We start from the raw sequence: 22,155 nt of genomic DNA on the forward strand, positions 1-22,155 counted from the left end.
TGTAGTCTTTAAAAATGCGCAATCAGATATCTTTTTTCCAGCTTACAGTTGTAAATAATGTATATGCCAGCATTTTAAATTGTTTTCTGTTTGTTACATATAGGATTTTGATTCTTAATTGTTTTAAGTATGCCTAACAAAATTATGTCTTATAATGACCATTTCAGATTATTATGGTTTGCATATGTGTGCTTTTAAGTTGAACACGTTTACTAATAGAAATGTTACAGTACAGTATTAAAATATCCTTCATATTTAAAGTATTTAAAATATACTTTACTAGCCAACCCGCGGCGTACCATACACCGCATAATCAGGCTGGTTTTTTTAATGATTTTTAAGCACAGGGAGAAAATTAACATTTGAAAAATCAGTAATGTAATAAATCAGCAAGAAAAGCAACATTGTAACAGTGCACGGAACGAACTAACACACAATCGTCCGTGACTGAAAACTGGCAGGCCGTCTTCGCGCCTTCTCCTGCCAGATGGAGGGATGGGGGTGCACGGCGCGGAGTGTGGAACGGGAGGAGAGAAGAAGGACGTCCATTCAGCTCCGTCCGTCATGCTAGTCTGCTGATTTCTCGTCCAGTATGCACTGCCTGCTCATGTGCCCACCTCCAACTCGTCACTTCAGTCGTTGGCAGCTTTTTTATTTATATATATATATATATATATATATATAATCCACCAAGACATCTGACCACGGTAGTAGCGAGGTGGGAGGGTGGTGTGTACAAAGGGTTGGAACACAACCAGTGGGAGCGTATGAGTCGCACTTAGTGGGAATTCCACGGTTTGCAGCCCGAATGGGGTTCAACGGCTTACCCACTCCGGGTAGACACACGCTCAATGTCATGCATAATTATTCATTGAATGCTAAACACTTCTGGAAAGACACGGTTGTCTAAAACGGGTTGGTGTGAGAATACAACAGTAAGTGAATGAAAAGATGGAACTCTGGAGAGAGCAAAATACAACACAATAGTGAACCCGCTGCATAATTATTTATTGATGGTTGAACACTTCTGGAAAGACACAGTTGTCTAAAAAGGGAGGGTTTGAGGATACAACAGAAAGTGAGTGAAAAGATTGAACTCTAGACTTTTCATTGCAGTGTGCGGTTTTGGCTGCCTTTCTATATATAATCTACCAAAACACCCGACCACGGTAGTAGCGAGGTGGGAGGGGGGTGTGAACAAAGTGCAGGAGCATCTAAGAAGACGCACGTTTGCGCGGATGCGAATTGCTGTATGTAGCATGTAAAACAGTTTGCTATGGTGCACGCGGTCGTGCGTCGTAACCGAAAACTCGGTTTTTAAAGACTGCTTACTTCATTGTGTTTTAACCTCAGTTGTAAAGGAATGTTTTAAGGACCCCATGGGATACCCCTCAGTTTTGGCTGCTTTTCTATATATAATCCACCAAGATACCCGACCACGGTAGGAGGGGGGTTTGCACAAAGGGTAGGAACGTAATGAGTGGGAGCGTATGAGTCACACTTAGTGGGAATTCCACGGCTTGCAGCCCGAATGGGGTTCAACGGCTTACCCACGCCTCTCTGCGCTGGGTAGACACACGGTCAATCTCATGCATAATTATTTATTGAATGCTAAACACTTCTGGAAAGACACGGATGTCTAAAATGAGTTGGTGTGAGAATACAACAGTAAGTGAATGAAAAGATGGAACTCTGGAGAGAGCAAAATACAACACAATAGTGAACCCGCGGCATAACAAATGCCGCGTGGTTTAGACGTGCATGTGGACTCTTACCACAGACGAAAGGGACGTAACCGAACAGTGGGTTTTAAAAGACTGCTTACTTCATTGTGCTTTAACCTCAGTTGTAAAGGATTGTTTTAAGGATCCCATGGGATACCCCTCGCAAACCGCTTCACACGCTGCATATGGCGATTCACCTCCGCGAGCATCATGCCTCTATGAACAGTCAACGTAGCTTGGAGATGCATGACATGCACATGCAGTGCAGGTCATGTTAATGTCATGTGGCCTCTACGACAGACGAATATAAATGACGCCATTTTTTCTGTGTCGTCGCGTCCGAGTTGGTGGGCGTGGCCCTGCGAGTTGTCGTATCCAATGGTCTTTGAGTTGGTGGGCGTGGCTCCTTCCTGCGTGCACCAGAAGTGTCTCACCTGTCGGCGGCTTAGTGAATCCACGCCCCTTCCGGCGTGCTTTCCATGGTTGTCTTGCCTTAGTGAATTATATATTTAGACTAGCAGAATACCCGCGCGCAGTGGAGAAGTAGTGTGTTAAAGAAGTTATGAAAAAGAAAAGGAAAAATTTTTAAAATAACGTAACATGATTGTTAATGTAACTGTTTTGTCATTGATATGAGTGTTGTTCTCATATATATATATATATATATATATATATATATATATATATATATATATATATATATAGATATAGATATAGATATAGATATCTAGATAGATATCTAGATAGATATAGATATAGATATCTAGATAGATATATAGATATATATATATATAGATATCTAGATAGATATATAGATATCTATATATCTCTATATATCTATATACATACAGGTATATATACACACACATATACTATGGGGTGCCAAACAGGCAAATACATTGATTTTATGAATATATAAAGTCAAAACTTGAATATATAAAGTGAAAAGTTGAATATATAAAGTCATCGCTGGAATATATAAAGTCGGCTTCGGAAATTATAAAGTCATTCCTGATTATATAAAGTCAACATCGGAGTATATAAACTCACTCCTGAATATATAAAGTGAAAGTCAAAATCTATTGATTTGAAACGACTCTGAACTGAACTAAGTTAACAAAAACATATTCAGAAAAATAAATTAAAAAAACACTGTTCGGTTAATGATTTGAAAATGATGCATGTGCCCTGCCCAGGATTGGTTCCTGCCGTGCGCCCAGTTTTGGCTGGGATTAGCTCCAGCAGATCCCCGTGACCCTGTGGTCGGATTCAACGGGTTGGGAAATGGATGGATATTCCAGCACTGATTTGTATATTCCAAAGCTGACTTTATATATTCAGAAATATTCCAACGCTGTCTTTATATACTCAGGTTTTGACTTTATATATTTGGAAATGACTTTATATATACAAGTTTTGACTTTATATAGTTAAATTTAGTCATCATTGCATAACTTTTTCTTTACCATAGAAATTTAAAGACTAAATTCAACTTCCATTGCTAACAAAGATATTTCTGGCGACTAAATAGAACCCACTTATATCCAAATTCGAGCTATTCAGCTGTCGCCTGCCTGCCTGAATAAGTCACCCTCACTTTGCTCAACCTTTTTTACCGTTCATTTAATCATGGCTAGTGGCGGAAAAATTATAAAATGGAAGGAGGATTACACTGAGTATGGCTTTACCAAAACAATTATTGATGGTGAATCAATTATTCATAAAGCTTCAATTGGTGATCTGTTTTTCTGTGTTAACTTCATATTTTTTCATACTTGTTCTCAAACCAAGGTGGTGCGAGGGTAAAATAAATCGGGAACCGCTGATCAATGTAATCGGTGTACCAGGAAATCATGGATTGACAGAAGTTCCCCTTTGTTTGTAATGCAAAGTGTGGTTAAATACATTATTTTTTAACGCGTTATGGAGCACATGCATCGAAGCTTCTCAGCTGTGCTTATGCTAAGAAAAGGAAACATTTTAAAAATAACGTAACACGATTGTCAATGTAACCTTTTGTAAGTAGTGCCTGGAGGATTCAGTGTGGAGAAACTGTAGAGACAGTGTGTGTATTAACTGAAATAAGGTGAATGGGAGGGGAGATGATGACGTGACTCCCCCACCCGCCTTAACTGTCAATCCCCCACAAACACAGTCTCTCGGAATGTGTATAAGCACAGCCCCTCACCTGCAATTTTAACTTAGTTACAAAGTGATCAAAACTCTCTTTATATACTGCGTCCTCTCATTAAACTTGTATCCCGCATTACCCGTGGGCATGACAAACGCCAGCGGCAGCCTGTCAATGAACTTAATTTAAACTTTAGGTTTACACCGTGCTTTGTTTCCGAAGTAGCAGCACTCATGAATATGGTTGTATATGTCACTCGCTCGCTTCTTATTGTTTCGCTGCCTTCTCAATTGTATAATGCATGTTTTCTTCAGCGCTTTTTGGAGCTCTTCCTGGTTTTCTACGCATCGTGACAGTCGGTTCACGCGATTACGTGGGAGGCGTGATGATGTCACACCTAAACTCCGCCCCATGGCTTTCGAGCTCAACTCCATTACAGTAAATGGAGAAAAATAGCTTCCAGTTATGACCATTACGCGTAGAATTTCGAAATGAAACCAGCCCAACTTTTGTAAGGAAGCTGTAAGGAATGAACCTGCCAAATTTCAGCCTTTTACCTACACGGGAACTTGGAGAATTAGTGATGAGTCAGTCAGTGAGTGAGTCAGTCAGTCAGTCAGTCAGTGAGGGCTTTGCCTTTTATTAGTATAGATTCTTTGCACATCTTGATTGGGTGTTAAGTGTAAAGATACAAACAGCCTGACTCTCCATCAGTGCTGGCATTGTATGCCCTGAGAAGGCAGACCTTAGGACCCAGAGGGAGTAAATGGTTCAAAAGAGGTCTGGACATAAGCTGAAAGGGATTTTCTGGCAGCTGCATAAACCGTTACCAAGGTTTTGAATTTGATGTGTGTGGAAACAGGAAGCTGGTGGAGAGACTAGTGCAGTGCTTTTGAATTGGTTCAAAGTAAGAAGTGAGACCATCTGGAGTATTTTTACTATATGGAATGTATCACAATCTGAGATTCTAATGAAAAAGTACGGTAGTAGTCCACTTGAAAAATTACCATCACTGGAGTATTTAGCTGAGTTAAGGACGTGGTCACTGATCAGGACTACAGGACTTATCTGGAATACTGTTTTGTTACCTGGGTGATAGCTCCAGATATATATATGTATGTTAATATTTTTCTGATAATGTACGTCTGTGAAGCAAGCAGGTTTTCTTCTTTGAGTTACAATCTGTCAGAATGCTGAACAAGCAGGCTTGCATGTTGCACAAACCTCTGAGTGCTCTGGTCCAGGAAACCAGTTGTAAAGCACACATTCCATTCCACTCTAATTGAAAACTCAGTTTTGTGAATTAAGTCATACATCACAATTTTAATCTCATAATCTGTAGTTGGTAACCTTTTCAGTTTTGCACAATCAGGCTGTTTGTAAGTGAGATAGCAAGCAGTAAGGCTTTTCTTATTAGCAGTGAAAAATAAAACAACTTTTGCCTGATTTGCCTTTAACGTAATCTGACTTTATTGAAGGTATGATGTAGGCGGCCATGGATAAGTAATCCAGTGCTGACATGACTTTCATATGTACACACCTAATCTAATATTGTATTAGATAGCACATGCCATATATTACTTTGGTTTCTTTTCCCCATATTATTTAAAGCACTTGTATACAGTAATCCCTCCTCGATCGCGGGGGTTGCGTTCCAGACCCCGAAAAGGTTAGGTAAAAATCCGCGAAGTAGAAACCATATGTTTGTAGGGTTATTTTTATATATTTTAAGCCCTTATAAACTCTCCCACACTGTTTATAAATATTCCCTGCACAGTTATACAGCATAAACCCTTTGTATTCTCTTAGATATTAGGTAAGATTCATTGAAATTATGTATGTAAACACACTGTTTATATACAGTAAAACCTAAATATTATTTTAAAGATATCGAGTGTCTCTGATATCACATATGTTACAGCCATTACAATAGACAGGTCACCAGCAATAAATACATACAATGCAATAAAAATTGTATACAGTAAATGTGTGTACAGTGACACTAAACGTACGTACATGTACTAAATACTGTAAGTAGAAAATTAATTATAGTTACCCACCAACAATGACACGACGACTTTTCCAATAACGATGAGTTTAGTTTTACTGCACAACAAAGGAGAGCGTTAAAGCTCTTCTAAAGGAGCCTCTTCAGGTGACTGTATATCAGCGCCGTTGTTCTTCTTCCGGCAGACTTCAATCCAAATCCCTAAAGCAGATTCCACTACTGCCTTATTACATCCACTTATAACTCATTTTGCACCCTGGTTAAAAGGACACTATTTTTTAAATAAAAAGAATCATAGCCTCATTGAAGCGGTAGCAGGAGCAGATCGTTTTGAAGCCATAATGAAGGGCTTGACTATGCACAAAGATAAACATAAAAGAGCACAAAAGTTAACTCTTTACACAGCGAAACACGTTGATGCTGAATGAGCGAGACGAGACTTCCTGGTTAACATCGCACTCGGCACACAGGAACTTAACTGCGTGCTCTGATTGGTTAGCTTCTCAGCCATCTGCCAATAGCGCCCCTTGTATGAAATCAACTGGACAAACCAACTGAGGAAGCATGTACAGGAAGTAAAAAGACCCATTGTCCGCAGAACCCGCGAAGCAGCGAAAAATCTGCGTTATATATTTAGTTATGCTTACATATAGAAGCCGCAAAAGTCGAAGCGCGATATAGCGAGGGATTACTGTACACTTATGGTCAACATTACTGACACTTTTGCAATTTAGGCATATCACGTGCAATATCTCATGGGGGAAAAAAACTGGGCAATCACACATCTTTGGTATATACTGTATAGTTAGGTCCATAAATATTTGGACAGAGACAACTTTTTTCTAATTTTGGTTCTGTACATTACCACAATGAATTTTAAATGAAACAACTCAGATGCAGTTGAAGTGCAGACTTTCAGCTTTAATTCAGTGAGGTGAACAAAAAGATTGCATAAAAATATGAGGCAACTAAAGCATTTTTTTAACACAATCCCTTCATTTCAGGGGTTTAAAAGTAATTGGACAATTGACTCAAAGGCTATTTCATGGGCAGGTGTGGGCAAGGCCGTCGTTCTGTCATTATCAATTAAGCAGATAAAAGGCCTGGAGTTGATTTGAGGTGTGGTGCTTGCATGTGGAAGATTTTGCTGTGAACAGACATGTGGTCAAAGGAGCTCTCCATGCAGGTGAAAGAAGCCATCCTTAAGTTGCAAAAACAGAAAAAACCCATCTGAGAAATTGCTATAATATTACAAGTGGCAAAATCTACTGTTTGGTACATCCTGAGAAAGAAAGCAAGCACTGGGGAACTCAGCAACGCAAAAAGACCTGGACGTCCACGGAAAACAACAGTGGTGGATGATCGCAGAATCATTTCCATGATGAAGAGAAACCCCTTCACAACCACCAACCAAGTGAACAACACTCTCCACGGGGTAGGCGATATCCAAGTCTACCATAAAGAGAAGACTGCATGAAAGTAAATACAGAGGGTGCACAGTAAGGTGCAAACGACTCATAAGCCTCAAGAATAGAAAGGCTAGATTGGACTTTGCTAAAGAACATCTAAAAAAGCCAGCACAGTTCTGGAAAAACATTCTTTGGACAGATGAAACCAAGACCAACCTCTACCAGAATGATGGCAAGAAAAAAGTATGGAGAAGGCGTGGAACAGCTCATTATACAAAGCATACCACATCATCTGTAAAACACGGTGGAGGCAGTGTGATGGCTTGGGCGTGCATGGCTGCCAGTGGCACTGGGACACTAGTGTTTATTGATGATGTGACACAGGACAGAAGCAGCCGAATGAATTCTGAGGTGTTCAGAGACATACTGTCTGCTCAAATCCAGCTAAATGCAGTCAAATTGATTGAGCGGCGTTTCATGATACAGATGGACAATGACCCAAAACGTACAGCCAAAGCAACCCAGGAGTTTATTAAGGCAAAGAAGTGGAAAATTCTTGAATGGCCAAGTCTGCCACCTGATCTTAACCCAATTGAGCATGCATTTCACTTGTTGAAGACTAAACTTAGGACAGAAAGGCCCACAAACAAACAGCAACTGAAAGCCGCTGCAGTAAAGGCCTGGCAGAGCATTAAAATGGAGGAAACCCAGCATCTGGTGATGTCCATGAGTTCAAGACTTCAGGCTGTCATTCCCAGCAAAGGGTTTTTAACTAAGTATTAGAAATGAACATTTTATTTACAGTTATTTAATTTATCCAATTACTTTTGAGCCCCTGAAATGAAGGGATTGTGTTAAAAAATACTTTAGTTGCCTCACATTTTTATGCAATCTTTTTTTTCAACCCACTGAATTAAAGCTGAAAGTCTGAACTTCAACTGCATCTGAGTTGTTTCATTTAAAATTCATTGTGGTAATGTACAGAACCAAAAATTAGACTAAAATTGTCCAAATATTTATGGACCTAACTGTATTCACTTATCTGTTTGATAAATAGCAGCACATGATTAAACAGTAACAATGAAAAAAGGAATGTATGGAAATAGTAGAAAAACTGAATAGTGGCTACAACATACCGGTAATTATTGGAATCATTTTGATTAGAATAACTAGATTCTCACTACAATAAAAATAACGTCATCAGCAATAAATTGCCAGTATTTGCATAACATCAATTACCCAATAATTAACCAATGAATGATGGCTTTAATGCTTAAAAAAGGTCAGTTTTCATTCATTCCTTATTTGTTATTGATGATGTCAATAAGAAGAGAGTTGTCTAAGACCGTCCTCAAACATAAAATTAGGAAAGGTTACAAGGCTATCTCCAGAGACCTTGATGTTCCAGTTTCCACATTTGGAAATTTTGCTGCTCCTGGAAATATCAGGTTTCTCCTAGGATGTGGTGGGAAGAGGAAACTTGATTGAAAGTTTGGTATAAACTGTTAAAGGAACAACACGTGAAACTTCCAAAAGGCTTAAAACTGACTGGGCATGATGTGGAATGATGGTATCAACTTATACCATGCGGTACATGCTAAACTGAGGAGAGCTGTATGGATAGCCAAGGAGGACCAAACAAATCGTTACTCGGATCAACCCTGAGAAACCAAAATTGATCTGTGAAAATGTTTATATGTAGCAAAGTTAAACTTCCTTTCTATTATAAAAAAAATCTTGGGGAGGGAGACGAGACGTGATCTTCTCGGAAGACAATTTGAAGTCCCGTGAGAGACACTTTAACTTGCTCCCAGCTCTTAAAACAACGATAAGCAAACAAACAGTAGAAAGCCAGCAGATGTTCCGACTGCTTCCCCTTGTGTGTGTTCAGCCACCCTAACCCCCCCCAACACCCCCCTCCCCTTTTGAAATGATCGGGCAGCACGACAAGCAGAACAGGCAACAAGCCAGCAGATGATCTGGCCGCTTCTCCTTAGTATGTGTTCAGCCCCCTTCACAACGCGATTGACAGAGACACAAAGTGGCAAAAAGGACAGTGGCTGCAAAGGCTTTAAAATGATCGACGCGCAGCAGCAGAAAGACAGCAGATGATCCGACGGCATATCCTTAGCGTGCGTTCTGCCGGCCTCCCTTCACAACGCCAGCAGCGTTACACGTCCTGCGAGAAAGAGATTTAACAATGCCCGAGGCTGGAAATAAAGGACAAGTATTGTTTTTACACCGGCACACGAGACAAGGCAGTGAGACATCATTTAAAACAAGTCCATGGACATCTAAACTAGCAGTTGTTGGATTGCTTTTGGCAGACACGCTTCATGTGCTCCCAGCTCTTAAAACAACGACAAGTGACAAGCAAAACACGCAGAAAGCCAGCAGATAATCCGACTGCTTCTCCTTAGCATGCGTTCAGCCACCCTTACTACAAGCCCTTTCACAACGCGAGCGGCAGAGACACGAAGTGGGAAAAAGACAGCTGCTGTACAAGCTTTGAAATGATTGGGCAGCTCGCCAGCAGCAGAAAGTCAGCAGATGATCCGATGGCATCTCCTTAGCGTGTGTTCAGCCGCAGCCCCCTTCACAACGCGAGCGGAGTTATATGCCCTGTTAGAAAGAGATGTAACCATGCCTGGGGCTGGAAATAAAGGACAAGTATTGTTTTTACAAAGGTTTTAAAGTAAAAGTAAAAATAATGCATATGTAAAAATCTCTTTAAATTGTATATCCAGTAAACCAAACACGGGGGTGGGCGAGCTAAGTGAGCGGGGGGAGCCCCCTAATTATAAGAAAAGGAACACTCTTCCTGTAGTTAAATGTGGTGGAGATCCATAATGTTGCAAGGCTGTTTTGAAGGCTTTGAGTTTATAATGGGTATCATTAAAATCGAGGATTACTAAGGCATTTTAGACTGGAGTATCCCATCCCGTATCTGAAAACTAGCTATGACCCAAAACGCGCATCCAAAAGCACAAGAGAGTGGTTAGAAAAGGACTATGTTAAACAGGCCAACAGTGTGTCCTGATAAGTGTGATTGAACAACTATGGAAAGGGTTAGAATCTGCTATTGGTAAAAGGAATCCTGCAAACCTTCAAGAGCTAGAACTAATTTGAAGAGTGCGAGAACCTACCAGCAGAAAGGTGTAAGGAACATTACATGACGTTTAGTTGGTGAGCATGTCAGACTGAACGAATACAGTTGCAGGATCCAATCATTTGAGGATATCCGATTACGTGATTGGGGGATGAATCTGCAATCTCTCCTTTTTGTTTATCCTTTTTCTATTCTGTTATTGTATAACAGATGACTCTGTTCCAGTTTTTTTTCTCCTGTTAGCGCCGTCCAAAACACCTGCTTATTAGTTGTTTGTTCCTGTCTGCAAGATCTTAACCCTATGACTTAAAGGATAATTTTTTGGTATTTTTCAAGTCAAAGTTATTTATTGATAAACATGGTATATATGCATTTGCCACATGACATTATGCTATAAAGTTAGTCACTTTCAATAAGATAATAAAAACTATGTTGCCTGCACTTGCACTTTACAATGGGGAGTATGGGCCATGGAGAAAAAGCATAGAAACTTTCCAAATATGTCCATTACATCCATTTGTTAGTCCATTTGAAAGTATTTTTGTAAATTTATAGAAAGCATTTAACTTTAGAGCACAATTTCATTTGGCAAATGCATACTGTATATATCATGTTTATGAAGAAATACCTTTGACTATACTGAACTTCTCCTTTAAGATATAATGTAACCCGTCTGATTTTGTCAGGGAGAGTCGAGTCACAGACTGGTCTGACTGAATCATTTTGGATGTCAAACTACAGGACTGGAGATGCACTGCGACTGCTGACAGCTCACTAAGATTATCTAAATGAAGGCTACAACTGAAATCTTGAAATGGCTGGTAGTGTGGTAAAATGGGAGCTTTACAGATGGCTACAAGACATGTTTGCAGGCTGTTGTCATTATCAAAAGTTGTGAAACCAAGTATTAGGGAGGGTGTGTATTTATTCTGTGGCTAAAGTGCATGCAATTTGAGCAGACAAGTGTATTTTGTGTAAGCTTTGGACAGCCTATTAAAATATTTTAATCAAATGGAGGTTACTTTCCAGCTATTGTAAGTGTTGTAACCAAAATACAAGGGTGCAAAATATGTTGACAAAAACTTTACATAATGTATTATATAGAAAAAATTTGTAGTAAAATAACAGCTTCAGTTAAGTAATTGCAGTTTACAAGTGAATAATGTGTTTGTTTTGGTTTTTTTTTTTTTGTCCTCAGGCTTTAATGTGGAAACAGTGGAGTATAAAAACCTGAAGTTTACCATTTGGGATGTTGGAGGAAAACATAAGTTAAGACCACTTTGGAAACATTATTACCTTAATACACAAGGTGAGAGGAAGTAACTGAACTAAAGTGAGCATGTTTTTAAAAAACAGATGGGGGGAAAAAAACCCACACATTAGTCAGACTATGCGAACTAAAGTTAGAAGTGCAGATGTGCCAGCAGGTGCAACATTAAGCATGTGCCAGCAGAAACGCACAAAAATATGTGAAATAAATACTGAGGAAAAACCGATGCACAGGGAATGAGTTTAACCAGGAAGGCATAAAGCTAACGAATACATGCATATTTCTAACAAAAATGCTGAGAAAAGACTAAAAAATGTTTGGAGAAGGCATGATGGATGAAAATGTGTTTGCCTTATGGTACCAGTGAGCATTTGCTTAGATACATATATGTGCATTCTTTGACTTTTCTCTACAAACAACCCCCTTATCTACTGCTTAGTAGTACAGTTTGTTTATTTCTTAATAATATTTTAGCCTTCTAGTCTCCGCTTACAGGGCTGGTTCAGTCAGTTACTCGCAGTCATCGCCAGAAACAGTAACTATAGAAAACATATGAAAGGTTGTGTGTATCCCTACACTTGTTTAGTGTGTTTTAATGTAATACATCCCATAATAAAAGTCACGTTTGTTAAGAGCTACTATAACCAATCATCTCCTTCGCTAATCCCCACTACTGCCTGTCATGTCTTGATCCTGAGCAAATATTTAAGGACAGCTGTTCAGATAAGAGACGCTTGATCATACTGTGATGGCCTCACTGAGGCTCCAACTTCTTTAAGCAGTCAACTAGTAATGTTTGTTCTTAGGCACACATCTCCTCTTTTGCCCTTTCCTTGGAGGTCCAGTCCTGCCTGCCTTGTGCTTGTATAACATATGGCAGGCATTTTCAGTGCACCATATGGACTTCATCAGACACAACCTGTACAGCATCATTTCAGTCTTTTCATGATTTATTTTATACCAGTAATGATGCACTGCATGAATACGCAGTGAATTCACTCGACTTGAGCGTTCATAGTTTTCATACTCTCTCTGTATGTTTAGCATTCGTTTGCTCAGAGGTTGATGCGCTTGCTGCTTCCTGAGCAGCTCTTCTTCTCTCCACCATAGTGGCCCGCTTCTTCTCTTCTTTCGTCAGCATCTGTTCGCATTAAAACTGATTAAGTCAGTGTTGGTGTTGCAATTACTTAGTATGTTTCCTTAATTTTTCACTTAAGCTGGCACTTAAGTCTTCAATCTGCCTCAAGAATGATTTAAGATATGAAGAGGTAGGGGAAGTGATGACGAAGGTGGCAGGGATGAGAACGATGCCCGTACACTTGCGCTGCACAGCTGCCCTGCTGGCCGCCGCTGAGAGTTGATTCTACAATAAAATAAAATGTTTGGAGGTCAATCATCACCCCGAAAGTGTATAGTAGACGTCATTTACTATATGTGTACCAAATTTCAGGTCAAACGGTTTGCAAGCTACAGGTGATTTAAAATCCTGGACAGACAAATGGACAGCCACGGTAGCGTATTTTATATATATATATATAAAGATTCCCCTCCTCCTTGTACTTTCCTATTTCTGTACATGTCTTAAAAGATTGGGGTTATGTGTACAGTGCCTATAAAAAGTATTTACTCCCCATGGAAGTTTTCATATTAGATACAGTAGATAGTATTTTGTCGCCAGGGGAAGTTTGGCTTTTTTCTGAAGCCTTCTAATTAAATAAATACATAAATAGATAAATACACACACGCACACACTGTGGTCTGAACACACACCAGAATGACTAAAAAGGAAGATAATTTAAAAAGAAAGAAAAGTTTTGACTTGGCAGTCCCAATGAGGCATTATGCTGACACATGGCTGTTGCTGTAAAGGACCCCCAGTGATGTTTCTTGACACACTTCTGCTGAATGATTCGTTGGCTGAAAGTCCTCCGTGTCCCTGTGTCAGAGAGAGGATGTGCAGCATTGTTCATAATGGCACTTAGTTTTGTTTAAGTTCTCTCCTTTGCTATAACCTCCTGGGGGTCTAACTTTTATCCCATAACTGAGGTCATGTGGACTTCTGGCCTTTAATCCATCAATGTAGAAAATCACACCGGCCATCACAGAGATATTGAAGTTTTATTGTTAATTAACACTGGGTTTAATCGTTTTTTTGATGTTGATAAACAGAAAAAGATTCATAGGTGTCAAAGTAAAAAACCAAATCTGTGCCAAGTGAACTAAATTACTTTTTATAAGAACTGTCTAGCAAAGTGCACTGCTTAATGTTGTGACCCATACCTTTGTCGCTGGAGTTTGTTTCGAGCATCTCTGGTGAAATATGCCAGGACGGTTTGGAACTACAGTCATAAGAAAAAGTTTGGGAACCCCTCTCAGCCTGCATAATAACTTACTTTAATTTCAACAAAAAAAGATAACAGTGGTATGTCTTTCATTTCCTAGGAACATCTGAGTACTGGGGTGTTTTCCGAACAAATATTTTTAGTGAAGCAGTATTTAGTTGTATGAAATTAAATCAAATGTGAAAAACTGGCTGTGCAAAAATGTGGGTCCCCTTGTAATTTTGCTGATTTGAATGTATGTAACTGCTCAATACTGATTACTTGCAACACCAAATTGGTTGGATTAGCTCGTTAAGCCTTGAACTTCATAGACAGGTGTGTTCAATCATGAGAAAAGGTATTTAAGGTGGTCAATTGCAAGTTGTGCTTCCCTTTGACTCTCATCTGAAGAGTGACAGCATGGGATCCTCAAAGCAACTCTCAAAAGATCTGAAAACAAAGATTGTTCAGTCTCATGGTTTAAGGGAAGGCTACAAAAAGCTATCTCAGAGGTTTAAACTGTCAGTTTCAACTGTAAGGAATGTAATCGGGAAATGGAAGGCCACAGGCAAAGTTGCTGTTAAACCCAGCAGGTCTGGCAGGCCAAGAAAAATACAGGAGCGGCACATGTGCAGTATTGCGAGAATGGATACAGACAACCCACAGATCACCTCCAAAGACTTGCAAGAACATCTTGCTGCAGATGGTGTATCTGTACGTGGTTCTACAATTCAGTACAATTTATACAAAGAACGTCTGTATGGCAGGGTGATGAGAAAGAAGGCCTTTCTGCACTCACACCACAAACAGAGTTGCTTGTTGTGTGCAAATGCTCATTTATACAACCCAGATTCATTTTGGAACAAAGTGCTTTGGACTGATGAGACAAACATCGAGCTATTTGGTCATAACAAAAAGCACTTTGCATGGCAGATGAAGAACGCAGCATTCCAAGAAAAACACCTGCTACCTACTGTCAAATTTGGTGGAGGTTCCATCATGCTGTGTGGCTAGCTCAGGGTCTGGGGCCCTTGTTAAAGTTGAGGGTCGGATGAATTCAACCCAATATCAACAAACTCTTTAGGATAATGTTCAAACATCAGTCACAAAGTTGAAGTTATGCAGGGGTTGGATATTCAAGCAAGGCAATGACCCAAAACACAGTTTGAAATCTTCAAAGGCATTCATGCAGAGGGAGAAGTACAATGTTCTGGAATGGTCGTCACAGTCCCCTTGAATATCATTGAAAATCTATGGGATGATTTGAAGCAGGCTGTCCATGCTTGGCAGCCATCAAATTTAACTGAACTGGAGAGATTTTGTATGGAAGAATAGTCAGAAATATCTCCATCCAGAATCCAGACACTCATCAAAGGCTATAGGAGGCGTTTAGTGGCGTTATATTTGCAAAACGAGGCTCAACTAAGTATTGATGTAATATATCTGTTGGGGTGCCCAAATTTATGACCTGTCTAATTTTGTTATGATGCACATTGCATATGTTCTGTTAATCCAATAAACATAATGTCACTGCTGAAATACTACTGTTTCCATAAGGCATGTCATATATTAAAAGGAAGTTGCTACTTTGAAAGCTCAGACAATGATAAACAAAAATCCAAAGAATTAAGAGGGGTTCCCAAACTTTTACATACGACTGTATTTCACTGTGATTTCTGTTTGGCATTTCCTTTTTAGAGGAATATCTAACTGCTTTACATTACACTAATTAGAGAAGCTAATTAATTAGGTAATTACTTAAAGTAAAATTCATAGTGTATGGTACAAACTAGTGATCATAAAGGCACACTCTTCCTCATGTTTCTTCTCTTAATACAAGATGACGTACTGTTGAGCTAATTATGTCCACCAGTTGAATAAAGAGGACATGTAGGAAGCTTAGTCCATCCATCCATCCATTATCTAACCTGCTATAGATAGATACTTTATTAATCCCTATCCTAACTACAGGGTCACAGGGGTCTGCCGGAGCCAATCCCAGCCAACACAGGGCACAAGGCAGGAAACAAACCCTGGGCAGGGCGCCAGCCCACCGCAGGGGAAGCTTAGTAAATAATAAAAATGTTTATTCTGCCTGACTGGTTCCATTCTTGTCCTGTGAAGCTCTTCAGATATGAATTCATTAATGTAGAGTCTATTTTAGTCCCAGTAGTAGAGAGGTAGTCGTGGTTAACCAGTAAGATCTCTTCATGTCCATAGCTGTGGTGTTCGTTATTGACAGCAGTCACAGAGATCGACTGATGGAGGCCCACAATGAACTGGCAAAGTTGTTGACAGAAAAAGAACTTCGAGATGCTCTTCTGCTGATTTTTGCCAATAAACAAGTAAGTTTTGACTTTATATTACATACAGTGGTGTGAAAAACTATTTGCCCCCTTCCTGATTTCTTATTCTTTTGCATGTTTGTCACACAAAATGTTTCTGATCATCAAACACATTTAACCATTAGTCAAATATAACACAAGTAAACACAAAATGCAGTTTTTAAATGATGGTTTTTATTATTTAGGGAGAAAAAATCCAAACCTACATGGCCCTGTGTGAAAAAGTAATTGCCCCTTGTTAAAAATAACCTAACTGTGGTGTATCACACCTGAGTTCAATTTCCATAGCCACCCCCAGGCCTGATTACTGCCACACCTGTTTCAATCAAGAAATCACTTAAATAGGAGCTGCCTGACACAGAGAAGTAGACCAAAAGCACCTCAAAAGCTAGACATCATGCCAAGATCCAAAGAAATTCAGGAACAAATGAGAACAGAAGTAATTGAGATCTATCAGTCTGTTAAAGGTTATAAAGCCATTTCTAAAGCTTTGGGACTCCAGCGAACCACAGTGAGAGCCATTATCCACAAATGGCAAAAACATGGAACAGTGGTGAACCTTCCCAGGAGTGGCCGCCACCAAAATTACCCCAAGAGCCCAGAGACGACTCATCCGAGAGGTCACAAAAGACCCCAGGACAACGTCTAAAGAACTGCAGGCCTCACTTGCCTCAATTAAGGTCAGTGTTCACGACTCCACCATAAGAAAGAGACTGGGCAAAACGGCCTGCATGGCAGATTTCCAAGACGCAAACCACTGTTAAGCAAAAAGAACATTAGGGCTCGTCTCAATTTTGCTAAGAAACATCTCAATGATTCCCAAGACTTTTGGGAAAATACCTTGTGGACTGATGAGACAAAAGTTGAACTTTTTGGAAGGCAAATGTCCCGTTACATCTGGCGTAAAAGGAACACAGCATTTCAGAAAAAGAACTTCATACCAACAGTAAAATATGGTGGTGGTAGTGTGATGGTCTGGGGTTGTTTTGCTGCTTCAGGACCTGGAAGGCTTGCTGTGATAGATGGAACCATGAATTCTACTGTCTACCAAAAAATCCTGAAGGAGAATGTCTGGCCATCTGTTCGTCAACTCAAGCTGAAGCGATCTTGGGTGCTGCAACAGGACAATGACCCAAAACACACCAGCAAATCCACCTCTGAATGGCTGAAGAAAAACAAAATGAAGACTTTGGAGTGGCCTAGTCAAAGTCCTGACCTGAATCCAATTGAGATGCTATGGCATGACCTTAAAAAGGCGGTTCATGCTAGAAAACCCTCAAATAATGCTGAATTACAACAATTCTGCAAAGATGAGTGGGCCAAAATTCCTCCAGAGCGCTGTAAAAGACTCATTGCAAGTTATCGCAAACGCTTGATTGCAGTTATTGCTGCTAAGGGTGGCCCAACCAGTTATTAGGTTCAGGGGGCAATTACTTTTCACACAGGGCCATGTAGGTTTGGATTTTTTCTCCCTAAATAATAAAACCATCATTTAAAAACTGCATTTTGTGTTTACTTGTGTTATATTTGACTAATGGTTAAATGTGTTTGATGATCAGAAACATTTTGTGTGACAATCATGCAAAAGAATAAGAAATCAGGAAGGGGGCAAATAGTTTTTCACACCACTGTAGATGCATAACTTTTAAAACTTTTTAAACACCCCTGTAGAGGGAATTCAAAATTAAGCTCAGTGGCATTTAAGCTCTTTTTGAGGTTGTGGAGTGGTTTGGTGTCGCAACAGTTTTTAACTTGATACGGCATCATTCGGTAGTTAATAAAAATATTAAAGCTTGTGAATGCTCCAGTAGATGTAGATTGCAAAACACAAGGCTGTAACTATGCAATAAACAACTTGGCTAATATGTTAATAGTGTTTATCATATTATACTTTATGAATATTTGTATCTGAGTGTCAATACCAGAAGGCATTTGTGATCAGACAAGGAAGGCAGAAGTTTCGAGATGAGGCTCTAATCCTAGCTGGCCATGGCACCGGAGAGTTGATTAGCATGCGCAAGTAAGAATTTCGATGTCCTCTGTACATGTGGCAGAAATGATCCTATAGACCTGGAAGCCAATGAGAATGACTCCTGTGATACGTTGACCTAGGCCACACAAAATCATCCTAGTGCTGGACTATGTGAGGGTGCAAGGAATGATGAGGAATTTGCCCAGGCTAGAAGAACTTTCATTCCAGGTGCAGCCAAGTGACCCAGTCGTTATTTGGGCCGCACCTCATATCACTTTGCATGGCCTTCTAAATGGTCTGGGTGATGGTGCAGTGGTGCCTCAGATTAACTGAATGTGGCCATAACCAAATTCTGGTGGGCCACAAACACTTGGAAAGATGTCACTGTTTCCCATGTGCTAGTGATTGTAAACGTTTGTTATGTAGGTCCATGACTTGGTACTGACTTGGAAATCCACGTTGACCTTGACGTTGTGCTCACAGTGCATTAGCATTGCTGGTGTCTAGCAAGAAAGAGCAGTCAGCGGCCATGTTTCTGTAATACAGTCAGTCTACAGGGGACGTGTCCTTCTATTGTGGGCTTCATTGAGACAATGTATACATCAAAAGTATATTTCATTTTAAAACAAAAATAATTTAGCATGCTTTGAATGTTAATTTTTAAGGTAAGAGCCACATATCTTTTTTTTTGTACACATAGGATGTGGCCGGCGTGCTCTCCGTTGAAGAAATGACAGAACTGCTGAGCTTGCACAAGCTGTGCTGTGGTCGTAGCTGGCACATTCAAGGCTGTGATGCTCGCAGTGGGATGGGACTCCATGAAGGCTTGGACTGGCTGTCCCGACAGCTGGTGGCTGCCGGAGTATTGGATGTGGCGTAAATCTGCTGCAGAGCCGAGCCTCTGCTCTGGGGTGAACTTTACGTCATTGTTGTCCCCATAATGTGATTGAACTGTTAAAACTGGTGCTTTGTATTACTAAGGTAAGGCAGAGGGTGGAGATGGGAAGCACTTTCTTGAGCGGAAGCGGAATGAGCCGTTTGTAATGTACCAAGTAAATCATTGAAAATACCAGTGTATTGTTCCTGTTTGTTGCTCATGTCCACACCACCTCCTGTTTCCAGCCGATTACGTCCAAATCTGTGGGAGAAGAAGCACCTGGCAGGCGTCTGGGCTGTTCTGTAGCAGTTTAATCGCGTGAGCTTCATTAGGTTCATTTGAGCGCACTAATAACGACGTTACTGTAACAGTTACTCTGTGTTTCCAGCAGCCGTTGTGATAGCAGGCAGCAATGCTCTGTTGGTAGACTGCTGGAAGTTTAAACGTATGATGTACTTGTAGTTTTAACAGTACATACTAATTTGATGTTAGAACAACTTCTATAGCTAAGCTTTATTTGTATATTTTATTTTGCAGTGTTGGCGTAGGTCACAGATGAACAGATAAAGGCTTGTCCCTTGGGTGAGCAAGTTGCGTAAATGGCTTTGTAATGTTCTGAAGAGAAGGGCTCCGCGGGGAGCGCAGGTTAGACTTATTCTCTTTTTAAGCTACTGTGCAGCCCAGTTCATCAGTTTTCAGTTTTCTTTTGTGAAGCTGCATTTTTGTGTTCCAGCTGTATGACTCTGCTACAGAAGTGCTTCTTTGATCCTATCTTGTGTTTTTGACTGTTTCACAGTTACCTTTAAACATGTTACCGTGCTGCTTAACAGAATACCATACTCTGATTTGAGGCCTGCAGCGTCCTTTTCAAACTTGTGGTTTCATACTAAAGACTTGTGGCATGTCTCCATTTATGCATCTTGTGAAAACGCCGCAGTGCTGTGGTGAGATAGCAGCTCCTGCTCTTTGACTTGTACGGCTCACGCCAACAAGGAGATTTGCTCCATTAACTGATGTGCCCGTCAGCGCTTTTGTAACCTCTTCAGTAACGTTTGTGATTGAGGATTTTATTCTGTTCAGTAATAAAGGTCTGTTTACGGACACTACCTGGGTGCTCTCTGACCATTTTCAAAGTTTTTAAAGAAAACTATCTTTCTTGTCCCATTTCCTTTTCTTTGTTTTAAAATGCTTTCTTGTGCAGTTTCATTCTGTGAGTGTGGGCCTGGTCATAGGCTGGCATCCTGCCCAAGGCGGTTTCCTGGCTTGCACTCCATGATCTGGCCACATTTGAGCCTGAACTGGATTAAGTAAGCTTGAAAATGTTACATTAAATCAAAAGTACACTAAGATCTCTAATTGTGGGGGCCTTGTTTCAGTACCAACTATGAAAATTTTCATACTTCTATACATTTTACATAACAAAAAAATTTTAAAAATGTAAATTAACACTTTTAATGACTGATGGGGTCTTCCTGGGGCATTAGTGGCAGTGCCCCCTCTCATCCTTGAGGGACATCGCTTACTTCAAACAGCAAGATGATGCCTGGCCCCCCAAACACCCGGCCACACATGTGTGACAACATTTACAAAAGAAAATGATGGATGTCACAAAGTGAAGAGCCTGTGCTAGCAGTTTCTGTCGCTGGAGGAGGAGGAGGAACAGTCGAGGTGGAGATTTCTGGGTGTGGGGGTGGCATACTTTTACTCTGCAGTAACATCACAATAGGATGTTGACTTTTTTCATTTATTCAACAATGCTATGTTATGTTAATAAATTTCAAGGAGAACCTTAACCGCATTTTAAGTTTTCTTCATAATTTATAAAGTTTCACAAGACCTAATGCTTTGGCTCGGTTTCCAATTCAACTCCAGCTTCTCTTTTTCTTATTGGGTAGCTGGGTGGAGGGTTTGGGGCTTGAGGAAGTGACGTCAACTGCATTCTGTGAACATCTAAATCTGTAAATACAAAGACATGACTGTATACCCTAATGGTGTTTGTGAAATGACATAAATCTTAGCAGATGTTGATTGAACATTAATGTGTTGAAGAGAAGACTCAGTGGGTTTCTTTCTCACCTGAAGAGTTAAAGGAAAGGTGGTCCATCCATCATTTCTGAACCTACTTGTTGATCCCTGTAAAGGTCACTGGTAGTCACAGCAATACGTTCAACAGAGAAGACCAACTGCAGCCTGTACAGCAGCTGCCATTCCCTCAGGTGCAGGGATGATATTGGAGTATGACAGGGACGTTAGAGCAGCTGGGGGGAAGCCATGTGGCCACAATGTTGAGCATGCAAATTTTAAATGTACAGTGCCTGGGCTGCAAAACACTCCTTGGGACTTACTTGTGGAATTGTGTGTAGCATAATACAGAATTTGAACAGTTATTTCCTAGAAATTCCTGCAATTACATTTTTTAAAACATTTGTCTACACCACTAAATGTTGCCAAGGCTGGTGGCACCCCACTTTACTTTGGGTTGGAGTGGGTGTCAAAGGAAACTGGGAATTGCAGTGGATGACAGATTAGACATTTCAGACTTCCAAATTATCAAATACTCCGCACAATTTGACTGTCAATCAGCTGCAACTGTTTTAGCAAAACTTTTTTCATTCTCCATTGTGTTTTTTTATGATTAACACAAGAAACTGGACAGAGGAGCCTCTCCTCTCTTTGCACAGTCAGACACAACCATGACTGAGCGGCTGAAGATGTCACATTACTGGCACTGAGATTTTATAAATGAAGGTTATGACTGCAGGTGTGATGGGGCTTCTCACTCATGGCCTGTTAATAAATCAAATTAGTCAGCTCTATTAAAATGTCGTATGGAGCAAAATAAGACGTTTATGTCCTAACTATATATATATATATATATATATATATATATGGTAAATATTGGACTTTGTACCCTGAGCACTGGGGTTTTTGGATCCTACGAACAATTATATTCTAAGTTTAACTTTCCAGCAACAAATTTCTTTCACTG

The 22,155-nt window shown here is 40.1% G+C and overlaps 1 protein-coding gene across 1 annotated transcript in view; it reads left to right on the forward strand.

Moving 5' to 3' along the window:
- trim23 (tripartite motif containing 23) overlaps positions 1 to 20,964 on the forward strand; it is a 43,732-nt gene extending 22,768 nt beyond the window's left edge. The window contains exons 10-12 of the mRNA XM_039758679.1: positions 11,580 to 11,690; positions 16,193 to 16,317; positions 18,990 to 20,964. Coding sequence (XP_039614613.1) covers positions 11,580 to 11,690; positions 16,193 to 16,317; positions 18,990 to 19,169 — 416 coding nt within the window. The 3' untranslated portion in view covers positions 19,170 to 20,964. The remainder of the gene's footprint in view (positions 1 to 11,579; positions 11,691 to 16,192; positions 16,318 to 18,989) is intronic.
- Positions 20,965 to 22,155: the final 1,191 nt, after the last annotated feature.

Source organism: Polypterus senegalus, chromosome 7, assembly GCF_016835505.1.
Source record: "Polypterus senegalus isolate Bchr_013 chromosome 7, ASM1683550v1, whole genome shotgun sequence".
NCBI lineage: Eukaryota > Metazoa > Chordata > Cladistia > Polypteriformes > Polypteridae > Polypterus > Polypterus senegalus.